Source organism: Oryzias latipes, chromosome 8, assembly GCF_053564925.1.
Source record: "Oryzias latipes strain Hd-rR chromosome 8, Olatipes_Hd-rR_3.1".
NCBI lineage: Eukaryota > Metazoa > Chordata > Actinopteri > Beloniformes > Adrianichthyidae > Oryzias > Oryzias latipes.
In genome coordinates this window covers 5,798,638-5,825,156 of record NC_136244.1, presented here as the reverse complement: position 1 = coordinate 5,825,156, position 26,519 = coordinate 5,798,638, and the positions used below count along the sequence as shown (strand labels likewise).

Sequence of the window (26,519 nt, the reverse complement as noted above, 5' to 3'; positions counted from 1 at the left end):
CCTAACTGGTTTATCTCTCAGATCGACATGTTTATGTAAGTATGGATACTTGCTCTTCAATAATCCACGAAATAAAGGGTGGATTTCAGGTCCGATGCTCTTTAATACTCCAAGACTCCTGTTGTTCTTCAAATCCAACATTTTTCAGAATAAAAGCACGTTCAAACGTTGTCATTTTGCTCCTCTGACAATATTTTTCAGCTCAATTGATCGAAGTTGTAGCTGAAAGAACCCAGTTATTTTTCAAAATAAAAGAATTTTCAAAATAAAAGATTATCGAGACTCAAAAGAAAAAACACGGTCCGAATTAATTTCTGCGGCCCAGTGCAAATTGATCCATGGACCGGGCTAATCTAATAGAATGTTTTTGATTGTTTTTATTATTTTTTTTTTGTTTTGTTTGTTTTTTAGGGGCGGCTCGCTAACATAAATCTCGAGATTTTCGAGATTTATTTTTCATTATGAATGATAATGAGACATTTTGATAGTGATTTTTTTATCATATTAATTTATTTAGTAAAGTTTTAGTCAGGTTGAACGTTAAGGACGCAGTGACTAAACACGAGGAAGCGGAGTTTAGGGAGCATCAAGTCAAAGTCTTCCTAAAGTGACGTCACAAAGCTCAAAGAACTTACCCATGTGCGTAACCATGAGAACGGTTCAAAACAATTCCTAACTGCCGGTTCAAATCTCTGCTTGACCTGCATGTGTTGAGACGCTCAGACTGTGCTCCTAACACATTTTGGAGATCAACCTTTTACCAGAAATAAATCCTCCTCTCTGCCATGGCGTATCAAGGTCCAGGTTCTTTTTCCAGAAGGCAGGACCACAGGGGGCAGAACCACAGAGGGAACATGCTTCCCCACCCCGCCCACCTTCTGCAGGAAATTGACCGTTTGCAGAATCTGCTGATAATGGAGAGATCCAGATTCATGCATGAAAACGCCAGAGCAGCTCACCTTCATGTGGAATTACAGCAAACCAGAGAGACTCTGGAGTATCAGAAGAAGCTGAAGGAGAGATTTATCAATGAAGCCAAAGAAACAAAACGAGAACTGGAGAGAATCCAAAGATATGCTGAACCTGAGACTCTGGACAAAGCTAAAATAGCTTCCATGATGCAGAGTACTCTGAAGCAGAAGAAGAAAAAAGATCTGCACAGGGATTACGAAGAGCTGAAGGTGGCTTTTGCTGTCAGCGAGGAAAAGCTTTCCAAAGATCTCCAGGCAGAGAGAGAAAAGAGCCATCTTTTAGCAGAAGAACTGGATGTTCTCCGCCTGCAGATGGCCACTCTGCAGCACAGCAGCAATAATGAGGCACTTCTTCAGAAAGAGCTGGAGGACCTAAAAGTGTCTTATGAAGAGCTCAGCTGCAAATATGAAGCCGACGTTTCTGCAGCCAGAGAAGAAGCAGAAAGTTTGAAAGCTTCAGTTCAGCACCTCACAGAAAACAAGACACTGCTTCAGAGAGAGCTGGAGGATCTAAAGGTGTCTTATGAAGAGCTCAGCTGCAAACATGAAGCCGACGTTTCTGCTGCCAGAGAAGAAGCAGAAAGTTTGAAAGCTTCAGTTCAGCACCTCACAGAAAACAAGACACTGCTTCAGAGAGAGCTGGAGGATCTAAAGGTGTCTTATGAAGAGCTCAGCTGCAAACATGAAGCCGGCATTTCTGCTGCCAGAGAAGAAGCAGAAAGTTTGAAAGCTTCAGTTCAGCACCTCACAGAAAACAAGACACTGCTTCAGAGACAGCTGGAGGATCTAAAGGTGTCTTATGAAGAGCTTGAAGCCGGCATTTCTGCTGCCAGAGAAGAAGAGACGCCCAGAAAAGAGCTGGATCAGGAAACAAAAGTTCCCTCAGGAGAAGATTTGAAAACCGTGGAACTTGCTACCAGCCTCAAAGTTGAGCAGGACGTTCTCTTCCAGACGTCAGGCAGGCAGATGGACTCTATGACAATAGCGACATCTCAGAAGGACCTGGATTTTCAGATGGAGAGTTTAGAAACTCAACTGCAGGAGAACATTTCTCTGGTTGATCTGGTGCTAGAAGATGATCCTGACCAGCAGCAGATGCTTTTGCCTGTAATCTCTGTCAACCCCACCCTGATGGAGACTCGAGCTTCAGAGACCATCACAGAGACCAGAGACCCCTGTGAACCCGAGGAGGCTCTTCAGGAGATGGAGGAGGCCCCTGAAAATCTCTCAGAAAAACCCCGAAGGAATCCATCCTTCTGGAAAAGACTTAGACACTTTCTGGGTCTGAGAAAATCTTCAAAAAAGAAGACAAAAAAGGGAACCAAATGAAAGAACTTGAATCCCCCAGAGACTTTAGCCCCAGGTTCCCTTAGTTTCTGCTAAATACTTTCGAAAAAAAAGTTTCAGTTAAGAACAATGCTTGTTAAGATGTGTGTGTTTTTCCTTGTTCCCTATTATTCCAGTATTTCTTCAGTAGTTTAAGGCTTTTTTCACTTTGTTTTGTTGTAAATATGACATTTTTTGACATAAAGTATGCCAACAGTTTACCTTTTTTTCTCCTGTAGTTTTTATTTTTCTCTTCCCTTCTCTATAAAAAAACAATAAAAATGTAAGTTAAAGCAAATTATTAAAGAAGACAGGAGGACAGAAATGTACACACCCTTCTGTTCGCTCTCATGGCTTCTGAGGTGGAGGATGTGAGTAAAGTCAGAAAACTGAGATAAAAAGTCAGAATTCTGCCATTAAGGCGAGAATCTTTGGCAATTTTTTGTCCATGGCCCTAATCATCTTCTGTAGGTAAAGGCTAGTGTTTGAAAACAGCAAGAAACCAAAAATATTAATTTATCAACTTTTATGTTCTAGTTAATATATATATATATTTTTTTTGTTTGTTTGTTTAAGGGAAACATTTTTTTAAACAAAAATCTACTGCATTTTGGAAGCTTTAAAAAAAACAGCCAAAGTTTTATTTGACATTTAATTAAAAAGCGAAAAATATTCTCATTCCAGGAAGAAGAAAAACATTGAATGAATAATATTGGTGAATTACGTTTCATGTTGAGGCCAGATAAGGCTGAGTTGTCTGAACCCAAACTGTTTTACTGTGAAATCGCAGCGGAAGTAGCGTCAGGGATCCCTGTATTGTGATTGGACAAAATGAGCCACCTGCTGAATTTCTCAGCCACCTGATTGGTCCACTTCCAACGACGCCCCCAGCTCCGTTACATCACGTGACGGTTGCTCTCACCCAGCGTCGGCGGTGTGTCACTTCTTCTGGACACCTCAAACTAAATTATTTATCAGTAATGTCTTTACGGAAAGCTAGCCACAGTTTACTTAAACCAGCCTTGGCGGTTCTGCGATGTCCGGATTCGGTTCTGAGCCGGAGCTACGCGGCGCTCGCCGAAGCCAGAGCGGTGCTGGAGCAGGAACTGGATTCGATTCGAGTCGCGGGGACGTGGAAAGCAGAGAGGATTATAACCTCCCAGCAGGGGCCTCAGATCAACGTGGACGGCGGCCGCGGAGGTTCGTTCCACAAGAATAACCCCCCTTAAAGGGTGGGGGGGGGGGGGGGGGGGGGGGCAGATTAGTTTACACAGGTCAGGAAGCGGACGCCAGGTTTCTTCTCAATCCTGCTCACATGATGCACTTAATCTGAGAGTAACCACAAAGTTTACATCAGATTTCTTTCAGTTTTTGTAAAAATAGATGCCTGATAGTCAAAGTCTTTAAGATTTTCAAAAAAATCTAATCCAAATTAGCCATGTTTATAGTCTGAGGACTCTCCTTCTAAGACTCAGACTACACTTCTGCTCTTCATTTATTCTCATTAGCTTTAATCTGTCCTTTTCCACTTGCACTGTGACTTTACAGCTGCTTTTTGTTTATTTCATATGTTGAGATTCAAAACAGTCAGATTAATGTTACAGAAACATAAATAAATCAGATGTTTGTGGAGAAATGCATCAGAACTCATGGAATAACTGTCATTATCTGTTAAAAGATTATATGTTTACCAATAATCTGATGTAAGAAGTCAGATTTTTGTGCGTGTAAATGTGATTTTTACATAACGGTCCCAGCAGAAGTTGCAGATGAGGGTGTGATCTGCTTTTGGCAGTGAGCTGAAGTCCATGGTGATAAAACACACATGCTGTCGCTGTCCCTTCAGCAAAGTGGCTTCTCAGATGTTGACGTTCCACTGTGGACCTTTGCCAGCCGCTGCTACCTTATGAAAGGCCCAGTCATTTGAGGTCATGACCTCTCATGAGGGAAACTCATCTGTGCTGCGGTGCCACTTGCTGAATCCTCGTTTTAATGTTTGTTTTTATTTCCATTTCACTGTATTTCTATCAGGTATACTGAATTTCTGTGCCAACAACTACCTTGGACTGTCCAGCCATCCGGAGGTTGTGCAGGCAGGAATTGAAGCTCTGAAGTCTCACGGCGCTGGATTGAGTTCTGTCAGGTTTATCTGTGGGACGCAGGTATGACAGCTGATCAGCACCTCATCTCTCTGACGTGTGATTTAGAAAATTCATAGCTTTAACTATTTGTGATTTGAAGGATCTGCATAAACACTTGGAGCAGAAGCTTGCAGAGTTTCATGAGAGGGAGGACTGCATCCTCTATGCCAGCTGTTTCGATGCTAATGCTGGGTTATTTGAGGTCAGTCAAAGTGAAACCTGGTCTCCTACCAGGATTAGAAGAATGTTATTTGGAGCAGTGTTTTTAAGTGGCATTTGGAATAGGTGCTGTTGAGCCCAGAGGACGCAGTGCTGTCAGATGAGCTCAACCACGCCTCCATCATTGATGGGATCCGCCTGTGTCGAGCCAAGAGGCTGCGCTACAAACACATGGATCTGAAAGACCTGGAAAGCAAACTGCAAGAGTCTCAGGTTTGTGGACTTCTCCTCTCACTAAAAGGGTTCAGAGCCAACTTTACGCATGTCGGTTCCTCCTAACACTTTCTATTTGAGAAATCAAGGAAAAAAACCTCAAGAATTGTGAAAGAGTGGCATTTTCAATCTGTGGTTGGTATGTCTTCCTCAGTCTTCTCGCATGCGCCTGATCGTGACGGATGGAGTCTTCTCCATGGATGGAGATGTGGCTCCTCTCAGAGGCATCTGTGACCTGGCTGAACAGTATGGAGCCATGGTCTTCATAGATGAGTGCCATGCCACTGGTTTTCTCGGACCCCGCGGCAGGTGAGTTGAACATTTATTCAGAGAAAACGCGCAATGAACAGATTTACTTTAATGTTTCAGTCATTTTTGTTCGTGCTGGTTGTTATCAGTGAATAGTATTTACAGCATCACACATTTTCTTTAAGGCAAATGGATTGTTTTAAATGGCATTTTTGTTGAGAATGTCACATTATGATATTAAAATAACTAAAATTATTTTAAGCTCAAATAAGCAAATATTTACAAACTGAATTAACTTTTAATTCATTATTGACGCATGGAAGTTAGAATAAACTGTCAAATCTAGTACATCATTTGTAATGCATAATACCACCACAAGGTGTCGCCAAAAACAGCCAATGAAAAAAAAAGGTTTTTAAAAATCTTTACATGGTAACGCCATAAATAAATCTGTTTCACCTCCTGGTTTCCAGGGGAACAGATGAGCTCCTAGGAGTGATGGACAGAGTCCACATTGTAAACTCCACTCTTGGAAAGGCACTGGGAGGAGCTGCAGGTATGTCTGACTTAAAGAGCCACTCCATTTAAAATTGTGTTTTTTTAACATGTTCGTGTAGCATTTATCTGATGATGGAGGACATAAAATAAAGAAAATTAAGATTAAAATTGCATTTCTGAGTATTACCTAATTAAAATCACTGTGAATCAGATGGAAAAATGTAGTTGGAAAAAAATCATAGTTGTAACGTAGAAAATATCCTGGCTGGGCGACAAGCTCCATTCTAATGCATCTGCTTGCAGACAAATCTTTTCCTTGTCTGAGCTGGGTCAAAACTCACCATTTAGCTTGGTGTTATGAGGGGCTGTAAGATAGTGGGAGACAGTTAAAAATAATTGGATGATGGGAAATTAGGGCAGGCTTACTCTGCACCAATAGTCCTGTTCACAACCCAGAGGTGAAGTTCCAATGAACTCCTACCACTCTGCAGAAACCATGTCCTAGAGAACGACACAGGCTTTTTTGCATTTGGTTAAAAACAGCATATTCATAATTAAAGACCACTTCTTTTTTTTTTTTTTTTACCTTAATGCTTCATTAAAAATGTTTTTTTGCAATCTTATAAAACTGCTATTATGGCAAAATAAATAAAAATGTATCAGATATTAAAGCCCAGGCCCTTAAAGATTTTTTGTCGTTTTGGGGTTTTAACTCTAACTAATCAATAAGTAGATGTAATTTTGAAAGATCCATGCATATTTATAACAATGTAATATGTTGAATATAGGTTCCATAGATCCATATAGGTTTCTACTTCTTCCTGCTACTGTCTCACATAAGCATTGTTCATTCTGTTCCTTTTTTTTTCTGGTTTAGGTCATTTTCTGACTTATTTTCATCTATTTTTTATTTTGTTGGTGGGTTAATCTACATTATTTAAAAAGCATAAAAAGGAATAATTTTCCATGTTGACCTACAAACTTTTGCCCTCATATTTACCACAGTAGACTGGTGATTTGTGATAAAGATATACCTTCCATCTGGTATGTGATCCTTTAGGTGGCTACACAGTTGGCCCCAAGCCTCTCATTGACCTGCTCAGACAGCGCTCACGCCCCTACCTGTTCTCCAACGCCCTCCCCCCGCCTGTGGTGGGCAGCGCCATCAGCGCCGTGGAGATGCTGCTCACCTCCAATGAGATTGCACAGAGCATGACAGCCAAAACCATGAGGTTTGTGTTTCCATTCATTACGTCGAGGAATACCAGAAAAAGAAAGAAAGACAGTGGAGCTTAGATGATGGCTGATTAAAGAAAAAGTGTGATTTTGAAATCCACTCTGAATGCTGTCCAATCAGGTTCCGGAACAAGATGACGCAGGTCGGCTTCACCATTGCAGGCACTTCTCACCCCATCTGCCCGGTGATGCTCGGCGACGCGCGGCTGGCTTCAGTGATGGCCGATGACATGCTGAAGCTGTGTGAGGCGCTCCCTCCGATCCCTTTAGCGGAGAACAAGCGGGGAAGAAACTTTGAAACGTTAGCCTCACTTCACGGCTCCTCTCTCCACAGGCATCTATGTGATCGGATTCTCCTACCCAGTCGTACCCAAGGGCAAAGCCAGGATCCGAGTCCAGATTTCAGCAGCACACACAGAAGAAGACATTGACCGGTGTGTGGACGCTTTTATCCAAACCGGGAGAAAGCACGGCGTCATCTCCTGAGCGGCAAAAATTGACCAGAAACTGGAGAAACGCAACCATCCGCCTTGGCCTTACGGACCACGCTGCCTGATACTGCTAATCTGTGATTGATGGTGATTGGAATATTAGTCACGTTTGTAGGTCAATGAAGCTGAAAGTTTTTCTCTTGTGTGTGCCTTTCTGATAAAAGGCATCAGGACAAAGAAGATTTAATATCCTCGCCTGCTTTATCAAGCTAGAAAAAAAATCTAGTTAAATAAAGGACCTTGAAGACACTTCACCTTTGATTCTGTCAACTGAACTTACATTTCAGAAAAATATATACACACTGTAATTTTCTTTCAGGGTAATTGTGGAGTCAAATATATAATTGATCAAATTTTATGAATAAATTGGTAAGAAATCTGCAAAATGGGCGTTTCCATCTTTACGCTGTTAACACCAGAATCGACCTCGATACATCTTCAGTTCGTCATTGCCTGAGCTGTGTGCTACTCTTGCTCATGTTCTTTTGTTGGCATAGAGATTATGTGAAGAAAAGGGACTTCATGTCTCCTCTACAAAGTGGACACATCATGTTGTCTCTTTTTGAAGCCCGAAAAACCTACACAGTACGGTACTTAATAGCAGCTCTTTCCTATATTGATTAATATGCACCACCTACAGAGGGGAGGGGTTGTTTCTTTCGATATTTTTTAACAAATTTCTTTACATTCTAACAACAGAAACTCAAATAATGTTTAAAACAGAAATGTAAATGGACAAAAGAAATCGCTGAGATCCAATTATGATCTGTCTGTAAGGGAAAAGCTATGCAGCCTCACTTTGTACTGAATATTTTAATTAGGGACTGTTTTAGTTCCATGAACTAGAAAAACCGCTATTCCTTTTAGAGAACTATTTGGCTGGATACATTTCAAGGCATGCTTGATTGGGTTGAACCCAAGTGCTGCCATGCAGCGTAGGACACTGAAACAGCTGAATGGAGAGGCGGAGCTTAGACGCTAGTTACCAAAGGGTTGGCTGCAATTCCCTGACTGATGCTGAAGTAGTTTCACTTGTTTCATTACCACCAGGTCCATCAAATGGCTTTGAGTGAATTTAAATGCTGCTGCTGTTTTCGACTGAAACTTCAATTCTTCTTCTGTTTTGTGATACAAGCTTTGAAATAATTGTACATACCGGTACTCTCATTAATAGTTTTTTGCCTTTTTGGCAAGTCATCTATATAGTTGTTCACGTCTTCCTCAAAATAATCTTTTATCTCAGAAATAAGACCGAATAAATAAACATAAAGCTGTTTTTGTTCTAAGTTATTAAAATAAAAGAATCGGATCTTAAATAGACTTTGCAATAGTAGGACTAGGTCATTTTCAAAGGGACCTTCTTCAAAATAAAATGACAAATAATGAAGTACAGTGTGGCAAAGATGTATTTTTTTCAGCCTCCAATTGTACAAATTCTCCCACTTAAACAAATGAAAGAGGCCTGTAATTTTCATCATAAGTATACATCAACTATGAGAGACAAAATGAGAAAAAAAAATCCAGAAAATCACATTGTCTCATTTTTGTAGAATGAATTAGCAAATTATGGTTAAAAATAAGTATTTGGTCAATAACAAAAGTTCAGCTCAGTACTTTATTTACCCTTTGTTGGCAATGACAGCAGTCAAACATTTTCTGTAAGCTTTCACAGGGTTTACATAATCTTTTACAGTTGTTTTGGCCCATTCCTCCATGCAGATCTCCTCTAGAGCAGTGATGTTTTGGAGCTGTCGCTGGGCATCACAGACTTTCAACTCTCTCCAAAGAACTTTTATGGGGTTGGGACCTGGAGACTGGCTAGACCACTCCAGGACCTTGAAATGTTTCTTACAAAGCCGTTCCTTCATTACCCGGGCAGTGTGTTTGGGATTGGTAAATGGTAAATGGCGTATACTTATATAGCCCTTTTCTACCTTCTTCAAGGCCCAAAGCGCTTTACAGTCACAGACCCATTCACCCAGTCACACACGCATTCACACACTGGTGGCGGCTCTGCTGCTGAAAACTGGCACCAACCTCCCACCAAAGGCAAGGTGGGATTCAGTGTCTTGCCCAAGGTCACTTTGACTGACCATACATGGCCCCATTCATTCTTTCCTTTACACAAATCTGTCGTCCTGGTCCCTTTGCTGAAAAGCAGCCCCAAACATCATGTTTCCACCCCCATGCTTTAGAGTAGGTATGGTGTTCTTTGGATGCAACTCTGCATTCTTTCTCCTCCGAACCGACGAGTAGAGTTCTATCAAAAAGTTCTATTTTGGTTTCATCTGAACATAGGACATTCTCCCAATCCTCTTCTGGATCATCCAAATGCTCTCTAGCAAACTTTGGATGGGCCTGCACATGTACTGGCTTTATCAGAGGGACACGTCTGGCACTGCAGGGTTTGAGTCCCTGGCGTTGTAGTGTGTTTTTGATGGTAGCCTTTGTTACTTTGGCCCCAGCTCTCTGCAGGTCATTCACCAGGTCCCTCATGTGGTTCTGGGATTTTTGCTCACGGGGGAGCCCACGGGGGAGATCTTCTGGGGAGTCATAGATGTCATTTTGTCTCTCATAGTTGATGTATACCTATGATGAAAATTACAGGCCTCTCTCATCTCCAGTGGGAGAACTTGCACAAGGCTGACTAAATACTTTTTTGCCCCACTGAACATATTCAGATCTTATTTTGAAGCAGAACAAAGACAAAAGAGGTGCTAGAAGGCTGAAGCGTCATCCATCAGCAGCTGTAATGTTTTCCTATTAGGTTAACACATTTCACATTTAAGTTGCCTTATCATTGATAAAAATGTAACTTTATGTGGAAAAAGTTGCTTTAATTAACTCAAAATAAACTGTGCTTGCATGGGTTTCACTGTCTCACTTCAAATTCTACATCTAGGAGAAAATGTGTCATTAGGTTTCTCTAAGCTCGTGGCCCTTCTTTGTTATTTTGCTTTTCTGCTGTCGCCATGCTTCAGAAGCTCCTCCTCTTCTGTTTTTCGCGCCATCGCGACTCAGCGCCCCGCCTTCAGCTGAAGAGTTCGCCCATATCTACATGTTCGACAAATAAAGAAAAGCTATGTTTGAACCTGACCAATCAGAGTCTAGGAAAGGGGCGGAACTAGCAGAGAACCCGCGGGAAACAGAAAGGAAGACGCTTCAGTTTTTCCCGCGAAACGTCGTCACAAAGTCGGGTCCTTCCTGTCTGTTTGGCTCCAGAAAAGCACAACTTTTGGTGTCAGCTTCAGCCGCTTCAGCATGTCTGGCTTTGACGACCCCGGCGTTTACTACAGCGACAGCTTCGGCGGGGGAGAGGGACCCGGCGGGGACGAAGGTGGACAGAAGCGGGTCCAGATCAAGAAGCGGTTCCGAGAGTTCCTGCGTCAGTTCAGAGAGGGAACTGACCAAACCGGGTTCACTTACAAATACAGGTCAGGCTCCTTATGAACTCAAAGCGGTTCTCAAATCTGCATCTACTTTCAAAGTAAACGATAAGTGAAGTGGTGCTATATCACGAGGCAGTTGCATTATGGGAAATGTAGTTATATGATTAAAACATCTGCTTTAGAAGCTCAAAAGTCCTGATTGTCTCCTGTTGTTCCGCAGAGATGAGCTGAAGCGACATTACACTTTGGGGGAGTTCTGGTTGGAGGTGGAGGTGGAGGATCTTGCCAGCTTTGATGAAGATCTGTCTGACTGCCTTTACAAACTTCCTACTGAGAACCTGCCGTTGGTGAGTATCCTAGTTCACATTTTTATGCGGTCATGAAAGTCTGACTCACGACTAATGTATAGATAAAACGTATCTCTTAAGCTGGAGGAAGCAGCTAAGGAGGTGGCCGATGAGGTGACCCGACCCCGACCTGTGGGGGAGGAGGCGGTGCAGGACATCCAGGTCATGTTGAAGAGCGATGCCCACCACACATCCATCCGGAACCTGAAGGTACCTTAGGACCCTGCTGTGCCCGACGTTGCAGTCATTCCACACATGGATCACCTTTCTGTGTGTCTTTCCAGTCGGAGCAAGTGTCCCGTCTGGTGAAGGTCCACGGCATCATCATTTCTGCCACAGCAGTCAAGGCGAAGGCCACCAAGGTGTGCCTGCAGTGCCGCGGTTGCCGCAGCGTCATCCCCAACATCCCCCTGCCTCCGGGCCTGCAGGGTTACGCTCTGCCCAGAAAATGCAACAGGTGAGGAATCGCATTCCGGTCTCAGGTTGACCCTGCTAGACGACTCAGCCTCAAAACGACCTTCTGTGTTTTCAGCGAGAATGCTGGCAGAGTGAAGTGTCCCATGGATCCATACTTCATCATCCCGGACCGCTGCGTGTGCGTGGACTTCCAGACGCTCCGCCTGCAGGAGTCTCCCGATGCTGTGCCGCACGGAGAGATGCCGCGCCACCTGCAGCTCTACTGCGACAGGTAGCCATGGAGATCACCGGAGTCTGCTGCTCCGTTGCTTTTGCGGCACGCCACTGAGGTTTTCCTCCGTCCCCAGGTACCTGTGTGACCGCGTGGTCCCGGGCAACCGAGTGACCATCATGGGCATCTACTCTATCAAAAAAATGGCTGCTGTAAAGGCCAAAGGCAAAGAAAAGGGTATCGGCGTGGGAATTCGTTCATCTTACCTGCGAGTCGTTGGCATCCAGGTGGACACGGAAGGAGCAGGTAAAGATCCCGATGACAGGGTTGGTTGTGAGAAGCACATTGTTAGGTTTGGGGGGTCATTTTATCTTCTTGTTTCTTGGCTGCAGGCCGCGGCGCCACCGGACCCGTCTCTGCACAGGAGGAAGAAGAGCTGAGAGCGTTGTCTACCTCTCCCAACATCTACAGCTCCCTGGCGCAGTCCCTCGCTCCCTCCATCTATGGCAGCGACGATCTGAAGAAGGCCATCACCTGTCTGCTGTTTGGAGGCTCGAGAAAGAGGTACGGCGATAGAACGGTTTATTTCTTCATTTTTGTTGCTGCTGCAACGATGTTGTTTTGAAGCTAAGAGTCTGTTCTTGTGTCTGTTAGGTTACCTGACGGTCTCACGCGCAGAGGAGACATCAACCTGCTGATGCTTGGAGACCCTGGAACAGCCAAATCCCAGCTGCTTAAGTTTGTGGAGAGATGCTCACCGATCGGGGTATTTGTTTGTGTTTTTTTTTTTTTTTAATTATCCGGAGGGAAAAAAGTTCTGATGCTGACTCTCACTTGCAGGTTTATACATCAGGTAAGGGCAGCAGTGCAGCTGGGCTGACCGCCTCCGTGCTGAGAGACCCCAGCACTCGTGGATTCATCATGGAGGGAGGGGCTATGGTGCTGGCGGATGGTGGTGTCGTTTGCATTGATGAGTTTGATAAGGTAGGTCCAGGGTGAGCTGGGGGGCAGCATCGGGGTTGCTCGTCCTTCAGGCTGTTTTTCTCCTCAGATGAGAGAAGACGACAGAGTGGCGATCCACGAGGCCATGGAGCAGCAGACCATCTCCATCGCTAAGGTAACCGCCTTAAGTTTGACCTCCTTATTGGGCTTCATTGGAAAAATGCTAATAGTCTGCGGCCTTTAGGCTGGAATCACCACCACCCTGAACTCCCGCTGCTCCGTGCTGGCGGCGGCCAACTCTGTGTATGGCCGCTGGGACGACACCAAAGGCGAGGACAACATCGACTTCATGCCCACCATCCTGTCCCGCTTCGACATGATCTTCATCATCAAGGACCACCACGACCAGCAGCGAGACATGGTGAGAGGACGCGACGGGAGGTTTGATGCTTCAATTCTCTTTAGTGCTTCCGCTGACTTTGCCGCCTGACTCTGCTCGCAGACGCTGGCTCGCCACGTGATGAACGTCCACCTGAGTGCGCAGACGCAGACGGAAGGAGTCGAGGGCGAGATTCCTCTCGCCACCTTTAAGAAATACATCGCCTACGCCAGAGCGTGAGTCACTCATTCTGCAGCCAGACCGCTTTAAAGTTTAGTTTCCTGTGGATTTTGTGGAGTAAAGAGTGTGTTCTGCGTGTTCCCTCACAGTAAATGTGGCCCCCGACTCTCCGCGGCAGCTGCTGAGAAGCTGAAAAACAGATACGTGGTGATGAGGAGTGGCGCCCGAGAGCATGAAAGGGAGTCGGACAAAAGACCCTCCATCCCCATCACAGTCAGGTAACTGTCTCCACCCGTCTTTGAATCAAAAGCAGAAACGTGTGCCTTCGATTCCAGTCGGTGACCTTCTCCTGTTGTCCGTTCAGGCAGCTCGAGGCCGTCATTCGCATCGCAGAGTCTCTGGCCAAAATGAAGCTGCAGGCTGTGGCTGGAGAAGAGGAGGTGGACGAAGCCCTCAGGCTCTTCCAGGTTTCCACACTGGATGCCGCGCTGTCCGGGAGCCTTTCCGGTGTGTATCTGCTGCGTTCATTTCCACCACATTACTCCTGAGGATGTGCAGTGCAAACATTTCCTGTAATGAGTTCCCCCATAAACCGTCTGTGTGCAGGAGTGGAGGGCTTCACCTCCCAGGAAGACCAGGAGATGGTCTCGCGCATCGAAAAGCAGCTGAAGAGGCGCTTTGCCATCGGCTCCCAGGTGTCCGAGCACAGCATTGTGCAGGACTTCACCAAACAGGTCAGCTGTTGTAGATCAGAAATATTCGTTGTTAATTTTCCTAGCGCTAACGCACGTCTGTGTTCTCCGTGCAGAAATATCCCGAGCACGCCATCTACAAAGTTCTCCACCTGATGCTGAGGAGAGGAGAGCTGCAGCACCGCATGCAGAGGAAGGTCCTCTACAGAGTCAAATGAAGCAGAAGCTGTTCAGTGTTGACGATGGTGTACATAGTTCTGATCTGTTGTCCAAATGTCTTGATTTTTGTCTAATGAGAAATGGATCAGCTGTAATCCACTGATGCTGCAGCATGTTCACTTTGTAAAGAGAAAACGATCAATAAAATGAGCTCATTCAGACTTTGATCTGGTCATTTTTATTTAAAAAAAAACAGTGAATTGGGGTCTAATGTTTGAACACATGATAATGCTTTTTCCTCTGAGTAAATATCAAACAAGTCAAAAGTTAAAGTGCTCTGATATGAGATGAACTCGTGTCTAGAAGACGAACATTCCCACTCCGATGGTGGCCAGTGCGACGCACACCCCCGCGGTGAACTGCATGATGGGGGATGATGGGAGCCGAGTTGCTGGAATCTGCGACTCTGTTTCTGCTGTGACACTCAACATTTTCTGCAAGTCATCAAAAACCTAAAAGGGGGAAAAAAACAGTTTTAAAGCATCAGCAAGATGGGAGGAGGCTCAAACTGCAGGAGTTTCTGTTCCTCGTTCTGTCAGATTCACATGAGGCGGGAACACTCTGCATATCAGATCCTTCACTGATTTCACGTCTTGAAACAAAACAAGTAGCTGAGGTGTGAAATTATTTGTTTTCATCCATTTTGAGAACTCACTGAATCCCTTTCATGGAGACGGTGTTGCTGGAGCCTATCCTCGCTACTGTTGGGAAAACACCTAGAAACTATATTTTGGCCCCAAATATCCTACGGAGCGTGTTTTTGGACTGTTGGAGGAAGACAGCTCAGAGACCAGGACCTGGAGAACACCCTGATATATCCCTGAGAAGAACATGCAAAGCCCAAGTGGAATGGACCCAGCTGGGATTTGAACCAGGACCTTCTCACTGTAACGCAGGAGTGCTAACCACTACACCACTGTGCAACCCTTATTTGTTAAGAGTAAATTAAAAAAATTCTCTGTTTCTCCACCAAAAATAAGTATGTAGAGTGTGTGACTTTAAGGTCCAAACACCAAACCATGACTCGTCCACCACCATGCTAGACAATTGACATACATTTAGCCCCAAAGAAGGTGGTTTAATGTTTTACAAATAACAGGAATTGTAAAAATATAGTTTCATTTAAATGTGTTACCACTGCACATTAAAGCACAAATACGTGTTTGCTCTCAACATTAACATCCTAATATTCATCCAAATAATAAGTCACATTGTTATGTTGTACCAAGGCTGCTTAGGGGTTAGGTTTATTTCCTGTTGACCTACCTGGATGTTTAACTCGAAGGCCGACACGGCCTCCTCCAGCACGGCCGCCTTCTCCTGCTCCGTCAGCTTGATGCCGTTCATGCGGCTCCTGTACAGCTGCTTAAAGCGGTTGGGACTGCTCACGTCAGGGAAAGAGAAAAACGACAGCCCCTCTTTGCTGCTCAGCCCCAAAGATTTCTGGGTAATTTTCCCCAACACCTGCCCGCCTGATAAATCACCAAGATAGCGAGTGTATGCATGGGCCACCAGCAGCTCTGGGTTCTGTTTTCCAATCTGTGACAGACACCAACAAAATCAGCATGGAGGTTTATGTTGTTGGACTTTTTAATTGATTTGTGGGGAATTTTACCCACTTTTCGTAGTCTCTGCTCATATTTGTGCGTGGCTGCAGGGACGATCACTTTCTTCTTCCAGTCGGGGCCAAAAAAGTGCTCCAGATCTCTTTCCAGAGCTTCCAGACGAGCGAGTTCCTGAGGGAAGTATATGGGTGCAACAGCCAGATGGGAAGAATTCCTGTCCAGCTCTTCCTCCAGAGCCTTATAGATCTCATAGAGGGAGCAAAGTAGCACCTGACAGAACAACAGAACTCACATGTTCACATTTGGAAGATGTTTCAAAATTATTGTAAGCAGTTTGAATGCATTTTTAGAGGGCAACACATTGGGAGATGCCATCAGCTTACCTTGTACTGCCTCAGCGTGATCTGTCCCTTTTGGTAACTCAGCATCAGCTGCGTATTTTCCGCTCGGACATGGTTCTCTTTAGTTGCTGCTTTAATCTGCTCTGATAAATCACTGTGGGTAGATTTCACACAGAGTAACACATCGTGTCCTTTAAAGAACAAAAAATAAAAAGTTTGAACTCAATTCATTTAAAGAAAAGGAAAAACTGTCATACCTGCCAGGATTTCCTGTTTCAGCTTTACGCACACTCTTCATGCTCTCCATCTGCTCAAATGTTCTAAAGAGATTATTTGGTTTATTAAAAGTACTTTCTTGCAGAAATCAAAAAGAGTTCACTTACTCTCAGCCAGTTTGCTTCTCGGTTCCCTGTCAGCTGGAGTGTCCCTTTTGGTCTGTGGCCTCTCAGTTCTCCCATGCTTCTTTTATACAGAAAAGATCCTAAACTGATGAGTCAGATAGGAAGTGTGAGTGATGCATCATAGAAAAAAAAAACAAAGCTGCTGGGGCTTAACATGACAGGGCAGGTTTGAAAGAGTCAGAAAACATGACAGGGCAAAAAGGAACAGAGAAATACAGCGGGTAAAAAGACAAGAAATACCTGTGCTTACAGGGAAATTAAACGAATAAACTGGGAGAGAAAGTGAGGCAGTGAGCGATAGAATTCAAATTCAGACCTTTTTTAACTCTGACAGATTTCTGGGTCCGTCCATCACGTGCTTTTATGTTTAGAAACCTTTTAAGTGCTTCACAGAAATACAAAAAAAAGCATAAAAACATTCAAATAAAGTGAAAATTTTAGAAATGATTGGTTATGCAATATAGAATACATAGAATCTTAATTGTTTCATTGCACCACTCGTGTCTCATATCATACACTTGTTTATTTTCATGCATTTATATTATGTGGTAGTGTTTATGGTGCTCTCATGAAAGGAATAGAAAACTATCAAATTCTGTGAAATGTTTAAATTTCTCCCTGACTATTAGGACATGAAAAGTGAGTATTCTGCTTAATACAAAAAAATCAATTAAAGACAACTTTTTTTAACTTTACAAAACTGAAAGTTTAATGGGATTTTATTTCTAAAATGATTTTTTTTTAAAGTGATCCCCAAATTTGCAGTAAAGTACTTTAGGATGCCATCAAGAACCCCCCGTCAATCTGCAATGGCAAGACTGAAAATAATTTCTGAAATAATTTAAGGTAAACTAAAACGTTTTGAATGGAAAAATAAAAATTTAGGAACAGAAGTGCAACAGCAAGGGGCACAGGTGCTGTTTACAGGTGCTTGTCCGGTTAAAAGCTAAGGTAGGGCCAGGAAGGGCATGCGCAGTAAAGCTAAGCGATGAGCCAAATCACGAGTCCAAACCGCAGGTCGTGACCCCTGACGAAAGTCGAAAATCATAAACTCATATTCATTACGATGGATGGAGCAAAGAATGACTACTACACAATGATGACTTGTGGTAATTGTCATAAATCAAGAGTGACGCAATGACAGGAAGCTGTGCTCACACAGCTTTTCTCACCAAAATAAAACAGGAAGTGGCACTGCTAGTCCACGAAAGTACACACTTTACAAACTATATTATTAATCAACAGAAACATGATGTATTACTAATTCACCCTGATGTATTCTGTATAATTCTAAAGCAAATAAAAGCAGCCTTTACCCTGATCTATTCTGTAGTGTGTGTTTTTTTTAATAATCACGCCTCCTAATGCAAGCAGCCCCACACTGCTTTCTGTGTCCTGCGGGGAAGTGGGTTGTCCTAAAGTACAGAATCTCCGAGGACGACTCCCGAGCGCGTTTACTGGCGCACATAAACATGTAGCAGTCCGGACGCCGCCTATGCCCCAGATGTTGCACGCCAGTGAATCACGCAGCTGAAAGGTAAGGTTCGTGTCCGTGCGGGAGAGCGTTAACCGTCCTCACATCTGGCCGCCGCGTCCCCCACGGAGGGATCCCATCACCGGAGAGGGAGTTCACTGGCAGCCGGGGACGCTTGTACCTGATGCCCCCGTCTCCGTCTCCGTGCGCGGGCTCCCCACAGTTGTTCCTCCTCAGCCCTGGTGTCAAACTGCGGGGTTTCTCCTTTAGTTTAACGTTTGTTTATGTCAAACCGTGGAGTCCAAACATGTTTTTTGTTTGGGAGGTGCTCCTCCATGGTGGCTAAAATACCATCGCAGTGTGGAATTCTATCAGTTATACAAGCAGGGCTGTAATGTAATGAAGCTGTTTTGGACATTGTTTTAATGTAGTAAATGATTCTGTTGGAAAAGTACTGCAGTGATTTACATCTTTCAGCTGGAAACCAACCTCTGTGGATGCTGGGATTTTTAGCTTTAAGTGGGAAAAGGCATAATCCCCAGATTTATAATCCCATGAAAAATCTTTAGGAATTATTGATGATTTAAAGCCGTTGTGAGATTTCAGTAAAATTGTGTTTTTAACATGTTCTGAGAATGGATGATAATAAGAAAAATAAAGATTACAATTGAATTTCCGAGTATTTTTATATTCAAATCGTTGTGAATTTGGAGCAGACAAAAGATTTAAAATAAAAACAATTTTATCTATCTATCTATCTATCTATCTATCTATCTATCTATCTATCTATCTATCTATCTATCTATCTATCTATCTATCTATCTATCTATATATAGATATATATCTATATCTATATCTATATATATATATATATATATATATATATATATATATATATATATATATATATATATATATATATATATATATTGTATTTGTGAGGTAGAAAATACGCTAGGCGGGTCACAACCCTCCTGCTCTACTCCATTCTGATGCATCCACTTGTAAACAAATAGATCCACGTACATTTTGGTTTTTCCTCGTCCAAGCTGGGATCTGGCTCAAAATTTAGAGTATGCATTCCACTGCATCCCTGTAGTGTCCTGTGGAGGGTACTCTGGGATTATGGGGAGCATTACTGACGGCTCTGGGCTCCGGGCTCTGTATGACCAGAGCTGGAGCTAGGTTTGCATAGCCCGCAGTAAGTCATACCTGTTCCTGGTGCATGTGGGACTCCAACAGGCGTCCCCGTTATCCACGTTTCTAGGCGCTGCCAGGGGCCGGAGGGTGTCTGGTTTGGGGACCACAGGATTTCATCTCTGCTCTTTGCAGGTGTTGTTTTCGCGTTTACTTCATGGAGCCAGGAGCTCCAGCACGCATTGGGGCGGTTTGCTGAATCTGAGGCCATGCTTCCTGACTGGAGAAAGTTAGTTTGCCCTCTCTGGGTGTGTGGAAAGCCAAAGATGGAGGAGTTCAAATATCTTGTTCCCAAGTGAGGGAAGAGTGGAGCGTGAGGTCAACAGGTGGATTGGAGCAGCGTCCGCCATTATTCGGTTGCTGTATCAGTCCGTTGTGGTGAAGAGAGCCAAAAAGCAAAGCTCTTAATTTACCGGTCAATCGGCGTTCCAATACTCACCTATGGTCATGAGCTATGGGTCATAACCGAAAGAACGAGGTCCCGAATACAAGCGGCTGAAATGAGCTTCCTCCGTAGAGCGGCTGGGCGCTCCCTTAGAGTTGGGGTGAGAAGCTCGGTCCCCCCCAGAAAGCTCGGAGTAGAACCGCCGCTCCTCCACATTGAGAAGAGCCAGTTAAGGTTGCTCGGGCATCTGCTTCAGATGCCTCCTGGACGCCTCCCCAACTTCACTGGGGAGGTGTTCTGGGAATGTCCCACTGGACGGAGGCCCCGGGAAAGACCTAAGACACAGCTGAGAGACTATGTCTCCCAGCTGGCCTGAGAACGTCTCGGGGTCCCCCCCAGAGGTGCTGGAAGTAGTGGACGGGAAGAGAGAAGCCTGGGCTTATTTGCTTAGACTGCTGTCCCTGGGACCCGGTGCCGGATGAGCGGAAGTAGATGGATGGATGGTAATGTAAGGTTGGGGTTTGTGGGACTGTAACCAGTAGGGGATAGTGTAAACAGATAGATGATGGGATGTGGGGGTGAGATACTCTGCGCCAACAGTCTTGTTCACTGATGAACTCCTGACGCTGTGCAAAAACTACGGCCATGAAAATGGCATTGATCTTTTAAATTTTGGCTAAAAACTGCATAATTACAATTAAAATGCCAGTGGGAAAACTTTTAAAATAGATCAAGAGTGGGACTTTAAGTCAACTTTTCCTTGAAATGCAGCAGCCCTTCATTATCAGTTTCTCTCTGTATTGATTCATGTCTACAGGGATGGAGCCCGGCCTTCCATGTTTCATCTTCTTCACCCTGGTTGGCTTTGTCTTCACCTCTTTTAATGACTTCCATCGTAACAACACCCAACACCATGATTACTGCGTTCTTGGAGCTGGACCTGCAGGCCTGCAGATGGGCTATTTCCTGTCCAAGGCTAAAAGAGACTACATTATATTGGAGAGGAACTCGGGACCTGGCAGCTTCTTTAAAAAGTAAGAAACCTTTCAGGACTACTTTTACATTTTAACTATGTTTGGACTAAAAGTTTGGTGTTTAAAACTGTTTCTGTCTCTGTATCTTAAGGTACCCCAGGCACAGAAAACTCATAAGCATTAACAAGATCCATACAGGAAGACGCAACCGAGAGTTCAACCTGCGGCACGACTGGAACTCACTGCTGAGCGATAGACCAGACCTCCTTTTCAAGAGAGTGAGCAGTGAGTTTTACCCGCCAGCGGACAAACTCCCCCTCTACCTGTCTATGTTTGAGAAGGAGCTCGGGTTGAAGGTACAGTACAGGGTGGATGTTGGGAGGATTAGGGCCGTGGAGTCAGCAGCAGAAAGGAGCTACATCCTCACTGATCAACAAGGTGGAGACTACACCTGCAGGTAATTTGAAGAGCTTCAGATTAAAAGAATGTTTATGGAATGTGGATCATGTTGTCTTGTTTTCGGCAGGGTCCTTTTGGTAGCCACTGGGTTGTGGGTGCCCCAAGTGGTGGAATTTGTTGGCTCTGATCTTGTTGAGGGGTATGAGTCCATCTCTACTAACCCAGAGGACTACAAGGACCAGGCTGTGCTCATTCTTGGGAAGGGGAACTCTGCTTTTGAAACTGCGCAAAGCATCATAGGAACGGCGAGTCGCGTGCACATGCTCAGCTCCAGTCCTGTTCGCTTGGCATGGCAGACTCATTATGTGGGAGATCTGAGGTACAGGAAAAGGAACATTCTTTGAAAAATCTGTCTTAGTCTTTGATTTAGCAAATTGAAGCCAATGCTGACATGAAATCTTCTTTTCCAGAGCTGTTAACAATGAGCTGATTGACACGTACCAGTTGAAGTCTCTGGATGGACTGGTGGAGGCACGCTTGGAGAAAATTGTCATTGCTGAGCGAAAGGATCAAAGCAAGAGGGCACCAGGAGGAAAGAAGAAGGCCAAAAGGCGACAGTTTTACCTCATGTTGAAGAAGTACCCCCAAAACAGTCATGACAAGAACAGTTCAGGTGTGACACAAGAAGAGCTGTCAGGGTACATCATCGACAACTTCCCTATGAGAAAACCCTACGACCGCGTCATCCGATGCCTTGGATTTCGATTCAACTTCAGCATATTTGACAGGTTAGCATTGGAGTTAGTTGGGATGCTGGATTATTTTTTATTTTAAGTAAGTACTGAACATTTCCTCAGCTCTGCAAGCCCACCAAACAGTGAAAATGCAAAAGGGAGGTTACCGGGCATTACGGCCTGGTATGAAGGGAAGGACAGCCCTGGCTTGTTTGTGCTGGGAACTGCCTCTCACTCCAGAGACTACCGTGCTTCTGCTGGCGGCTTCATCCACGGTTTCCGTTACACAGGTGAGCATCAAGACAAATTACTTGAATGTTGCTGTTAATTGAGCTGCATATTTTTATCTGTGTTGAATCAATCTGCCTAAACCAACTTCACTGCTTCTTGTGCTTCAGCCCGAGCTGTGCACCGTGTACTTGAGCATCGTTACCACGGAAACGCATGGCCTTCGATAAATCTGTCAACAACTCAGCTGCTCTCTTGGATCCTGAAGCGGATCAGCGAAGCTTCTGGGCCTTACCAAATGTTCGAGGTGGTTGGAGATGTTATACTTCTTCAAGGGTAAGCAGGGGCTGCTCCACTGATCATTTGTTCCCTGCCTCTGTTGATTCGTTTGATTACCTGATGAGTTTCTTGGGTCTGGTCTTTCCATATGCCTGTACCAAGAAAGCGTTTGTTTTTGCACACAGAAGAACATATTTTTTTGAATACATATGAGGTATTTTCCTAAACTCATTTTCCAACACAGAAGTAAGACGACTTGATCTCGGAGGCACCGCCTCTCGCTCCTTGTCAGTGCAGCGCATTTCATGACGTCAACCTAGAGCTGACCTGGGCAGCATGTCTGTGTTTCGCCAACAAAAACAAGCAATATCCAAACTTTTGCAAAGAAGGATGTGCATATTGTGCATATAAAAGGAACAGCGTTAAGGCAATCACTGCTATTTCCACAGAGAAACTGGGTGTGTCTGTTAGCCTGGGGGCGGTGCTGGCAGCACAGACTCTTCCTGGAAGGGGCTGTTCTTTCCTGTCTAAGTGAGCCCCTCCCAACCCACTCATTTTCATGGGTTGGGAGGGGCTGGTGCTCAGAGTTTTTAGAGTAATACTCATAAATGTGTGAACAGTTCAAAATTCCACTTTGGGGTTTCTTTTCATGAGAAATGAACATTATAAAACACATAAAAGCTCAAAAATTGATTTTGCATGATATAGGTCCTTTAAATGTTTGCTTGTTTTCAGATATTTTAACAAATAAAAGTAATGATTAGACCTGCTTTTATGGGCTGGCGCTCAGCCCAGTCAGCCACTAATTACGTATAGAAGTATAAAGAAATAGGCAGTATTTTTTTATTTGGTGGATTGTTTTTTTAACATGTAAAAACTTTAGACATTTCAATCCCATAAGTTTGGACCTTCAGGAGCAATCATCTCCATGTTCATGAGATGTATTCTGTGTTTTCTTCCTCCATAGGCAGTCATTGATGTTTCGGGGAATCCCTATTTTTTTTCAAAATAAAAAAAATCATTTTCAATTGTAATGGTTTACTTTAGACCTTAAAGTTTCATCAGTTTAAAAATTGAATTTATTTTTAACTATTCCCATTTGACTTTCAAAATAACAGCAACACTTAAGACTTACTGTGCCAAGGATCCTCGTTACACACGCTGACTCACTGAATTTCCATATTTATGATATCTAAAAGTGGCTAACAAAGCTGCAGAAATTCTGCCTTAAATGTGTTCTTGTTGAGAATAGGATCAGCTGTGAGGGGTGCAGGTGTTTTCCTCTAACCCAGGAAACCCTGTTCGAAAAGCTCTTGTGGTTAAAAACCATTTGGTAGAAGCCAAACTAATTCTGTATTGTTTTACCCAAAGTAACCATAATGAAAGAGTTTGAATGAATGGATATATGAAAGATATTTTCCAATATTCATAATCAAGAAAAAGAAAAACAAAGTACAAAAAATCTGTATGTCTATGCACACCCCAAATTCAGCCATCTGCGACAGGATTTCTCCAGTATGTCTTCCATGGATTTCCAAAAAACAAACACTCCCATTACATTTATGGAAGACCAGACGTTTAAAAAGTAAAATAGAACAACTTTATTGAAATTTGAAAAAGAAAAGTCTTGAATGTTTGCATCTATCCCTGTTTGATTCCCAGCCCCCGGTGTGAATACGTGGAAGAGTTTCTGCTGCAGGCCTTGCCACAGTTCTCCTCTCTTTCTGGACATCAAGTTTCCAGGCATGGATTTATAGTCCTGGTCATGCAGTACGGGAAGAAGAAGATAGATTATCTGGGACGTGGCAGGGCAGAAACAGACTGGACTAAAGCTTGGAAATCTAACTTCCTGCACCCCGTCTTATATTATTATGACAGACTCCCCACTGGTGAGTAAACCTGCTTTCAGTGTTAGCGCTAATGTCAGAACTGCCTTCATCTGCGTTTTGCTTTGGTTCCAGAGGAAGAAATGAGTATGCGTCCTCATGGTTGGCCTTTACCAAGACCCAGAGCAATTCATCACATGGTTGAGGACTTTCTGACTGAGTGGGATGGTCCTCTATCCCACATCCAGCCACTGAGACACTTCTTGGAGCACTGTGTCCAGACTGACCTCAGAGCTTTTTATGCCGGTAAGACTGAAAGGGACTTTTCAGCTCCTTGGGGTCCTCTTGCACTTTAAGACCCACTCCAATCAACTTTTGATCTTTTTCAAATCAAGCTCAATCATGGTTATGTTGTCTTTAGCCGAAATAAAAAACAAAAAAAAAACCTGTTGTTTTCTAGGATATAGTTTCTGTAGTTCTGCAGTAGTTCATTTGTAATTTTCCTCGTAGTGAGCAGGACCATTGGCACGGAACAACTCCATTCTCCCTTCCTGTTGCTGAGAGCTCTCTGCTCACATGCTCTCCTGCTGGTTTATAGCCCCTCACGCCCTGTAACATAATGTAACAGACGCAACAAAAATGGCGAGCAATATTTGAGCTATCCAGTCGTACAGTTTTGAGTCAGATGCCAAGTCAAGCAAAGAAAACCATGATGTTCATGGTTGTAGCTGTCTGCAAGTGGATGCATCAGAATGGACCAGAACGGGGTGTTTGTGGTCCGCTCAGCAAATTTCCGGGACAAATTTCTGTGACAAATGGGATGTTTTTGAAACCACATTTTTTTGTCTTTGCCTAACTCACAATCCCTTTCGGGGTTACGGGGTTGCCGGAGCCTGTCCAGCAGGTGAAGGCGGGGTACCCCCTAGACAGGTCGCCAGTCTGTCCCATAGCAAACAATCACTCCCACACACACGTGCACATCTAGGGACATTTTAGAGTATACAATTAACCTGTTAAGTGTGTTTTTGGACTGCGGGAGGAAGTCCATGCATGAGGAGAACATGCAAGCTCCACAAAGCAAGGTCCCACTCTGGATTCAAACCAAAGCGAGATCCACTGTGCCAACGTGCCGCCCCTCCTGTATCACAATGTTTTGAACAATGCAATTCGCAGAAATAATTCCTGTTTTGAGCCAAATATTCATTCTATATGTCCTCCATCATCAGAAAAATGCCACAAGAACATGTTAAAAACACCAAAAACACTATTTGTATTGGAGTGAGCCTTTTAGTGTCATTGACAATGCTCCTAGACTGATCATTATTCTGCTATCATGTAATAAATATCATTGTTCCCCCTGTTTTTTAAATTCTCAAGACAAGAAGTCAGCATATGGTTTAGACTCTGTTTATATCTGTTTTCTGTAGAGTCATGCTTCCGCGCTGCGCTCACCCACCGCAAGCCACCATTGTTCTGCCAGCAGGGATACTTGAATCGGCAGGGTCTCAGTCGGAACACTCAGCTTTTGCAGCATGTTTTTGATAATGGACCCCCCAGACCCCAACACCATGATGCAGGCACGTCAGACGCCAACCCAGCATTCCCCAGTTACCTGGCACCAGCCGGAGCTTGTCTGTCTTCAGGACTAAAACTTGACTTCTGATAGTTACATTAATGCATCTTAGTTGTGGGAAATAGCTACCTCCATCATTCATAATTATCCCTTTTGCAAGACCAAAAACTTTACATGAAAACTGTGTCTTGTGCTATTGTTTATCAAGCTTGTTCACTTTCCCATCCTCAAAAATACATCATTTTGTGTTTGGGTACATCATATCAAGTCAACATTTATACATTTTCGTGATTTGACCCAAGACTGTATTTTTGACCGTTTTTATATTTTGTTTATCAGGTTTAAGGATGTGGAAAAAAATGTTTGTTTTTTTTGTAGTTCTTGACACTCCTTTTAATTTAGTAACAAGCTGGTTGAAACCACTATTTATCACTGGAAAGGCACTTTGTCTCTTATCAGCTCCCAACTTTAATTGTGTCTCATAAATATTTATGTTTTTTACAACGCTTTTTGTCATTTCATATCATAGAAATCTATACAGGTGGAGGTGAAGTGTCAAAAATTATAATTTTTATAAAAATAAATATTAAATGTTTGTAAAAATAGAACGAAAGACTACAGTTTTTTTTTTATATCGAGTTTTTTGTGTTACTGTGCCTTTTACAAGTGTGCCATTGCTGATTGGTCCACGAAGGAGCACGTTTGATTGGCTGCGTGGCTGCGCTGTTTCTATTGGTAAATGACAGGTAAACAACGTAGATTCTGATTGGTCGGACTGGTGACGGTGCAATAGTAGCTCGTCTTACTGGTTTCACACATTAGGATGGAAATACGGGGACATTTTGGTGTTGTAAATGGAAATCTGTCCGCTGTTTTGAACAGTGTTTAGATATTGTCGGGAACGGAAATAGCTTCAGGGCAGATTTTGTTCGTCGACGCTCTGTAACATGTCGTCAGGAGTAGCTGGAAATACGGGCGCTGAATTCAAAGCTGACTCCGTCTCGGGTTAAGGTAGTTTTCCTC

General features: G+C 43.7%; 4 protein-coding genes across 5 annotated transcripts; 3 read left to right on the top strand and 1 right to left on the bottom strand.

Annotated features, from left to right (window-relative positions):
- Positions 1–3,173: 3,173 nt before the first annotated feature.
- On the top strand, positions 3,174–7,730 carry gcat (glycine C-acetyltransferase). The gene is made up of 9 exons (XM_023957756.2): positions 3,174–3,497; positions 4,329–4,459; positions 4,539–4,640; positions 4,724–4,870; positions 5,025–5,179; positions 5,593–5,675; positions 6,678–6,849; positions 6,975–7,096; positions 7,188–7,730. The coding sequence occupies exons 1-9, from the start codon at positions 3,278–3,280 to the stop codon at positions 7,337–7,339; spliced, it is 1,284 nt and encodes a 427-aa protein (XP_023813524.1). The 5' UTR covers positions 3,174–3,277; the 3' UTR covers positions 7,340–7,730.
- A 2,720-nt stretch (positions 7,731–10,450) lies between these two features.
- mcm5 (minichromosome maintenance complex component 5) lies at positions 10,451–14,281 on the top strand. The gene is made up of 16 exons (XM_004073590.5): positions 10,451–10,778; positions 10,954–11,080; positions 11,162–11,290; positions 11,365–11,537; positions 11,613–11,768; positions 11,845–12,014; positions 12,101–12,272; positions 12,363–12,474; positions 12,549–12,692; positions 12,760–12,825; positions 12,895–13,071; positions 13,153–13,265; positions 13,359–13,487; positions 13,574–13,716; positions 13,816–13,943; positions 14,018–14,281. The coding sequence occupies exons 1-16, from the start codon at positions 10,606–10,608 to the stop codon at positions 14,117–14,119; spliced, it is 2,214 nt and encodes a 737-aa protein (XP_004073638.1). The 5' UTR covers positions 10,451–10,605; the 3' UTR covers positions 14,120–14,281.
- On the bottom strand, positions 14,276–18,258 carry hmox1a (heme oxygenase 1a). Of its 2 annotated transcripts, XM_078951322.1 has the most exons (7): positions 18,007–18,258; positions 16,410–16,512; positions 16,284–16,346; positions 16,069–16,180; positions 15,740–15,955; positions 15,387–15,659; positions 14,276–14,572 (listed from the first exon to the last, which is right to left on the bottom strand). In XM_078951322.1, the coding sequence occupies exons 3-7, from the start codon at positions 16,331–16,333 to the stop codon at positions 14,420–14,422; spliced, it is 804 nt and encodes a 267-aa protein (XP_078807448.1). In that variant the 5' UTR covers positions 16,334–16,346; positions 16,410–16,512; positions 18,007–18,258; the 3' UTR covers positions 14,276–14,419. The 2 variants fall into 2 exon arrangements, with proteins under 2 accessions (XP_078807448.1, XP_004073637.1); XM_004073589.4 differs by lacking the exon at positions 18,007–18,258 and having other exon boundaries at positions 16,410–16,724.
- On the top strand, positions 17,805–26,109 carry foxred2 (FAD-dependent oxidoreductase domain containing 2). Its single transcript, XM_023957757.2, has 10 exons — positions 17,805–17,964; positions 20,301–20,517; positions 20,609–20,914; positions 20,984–21,235; positions 21,327–21,644; positions 21,714–21,880; positions 21,989–22,154; positions 23,760–23,986; positions 24,059–24,229; positions 25,351–26,109. The coding sequence occupies exons 2-10, from the start codon at positions 20,303–20,305 to the stop codon at positions 25,584–25,586; spliced, it is 2,058 nt and encodes a 685-aa protein (XP_023813525.1). The 5' UTR covers positions 17,805–17,964; positions 20,301–20,302; the 3' UTR covers positions 25,587–26,109.
- Positions 26,110–26,519: the final 410 nt, after the last annotated feature.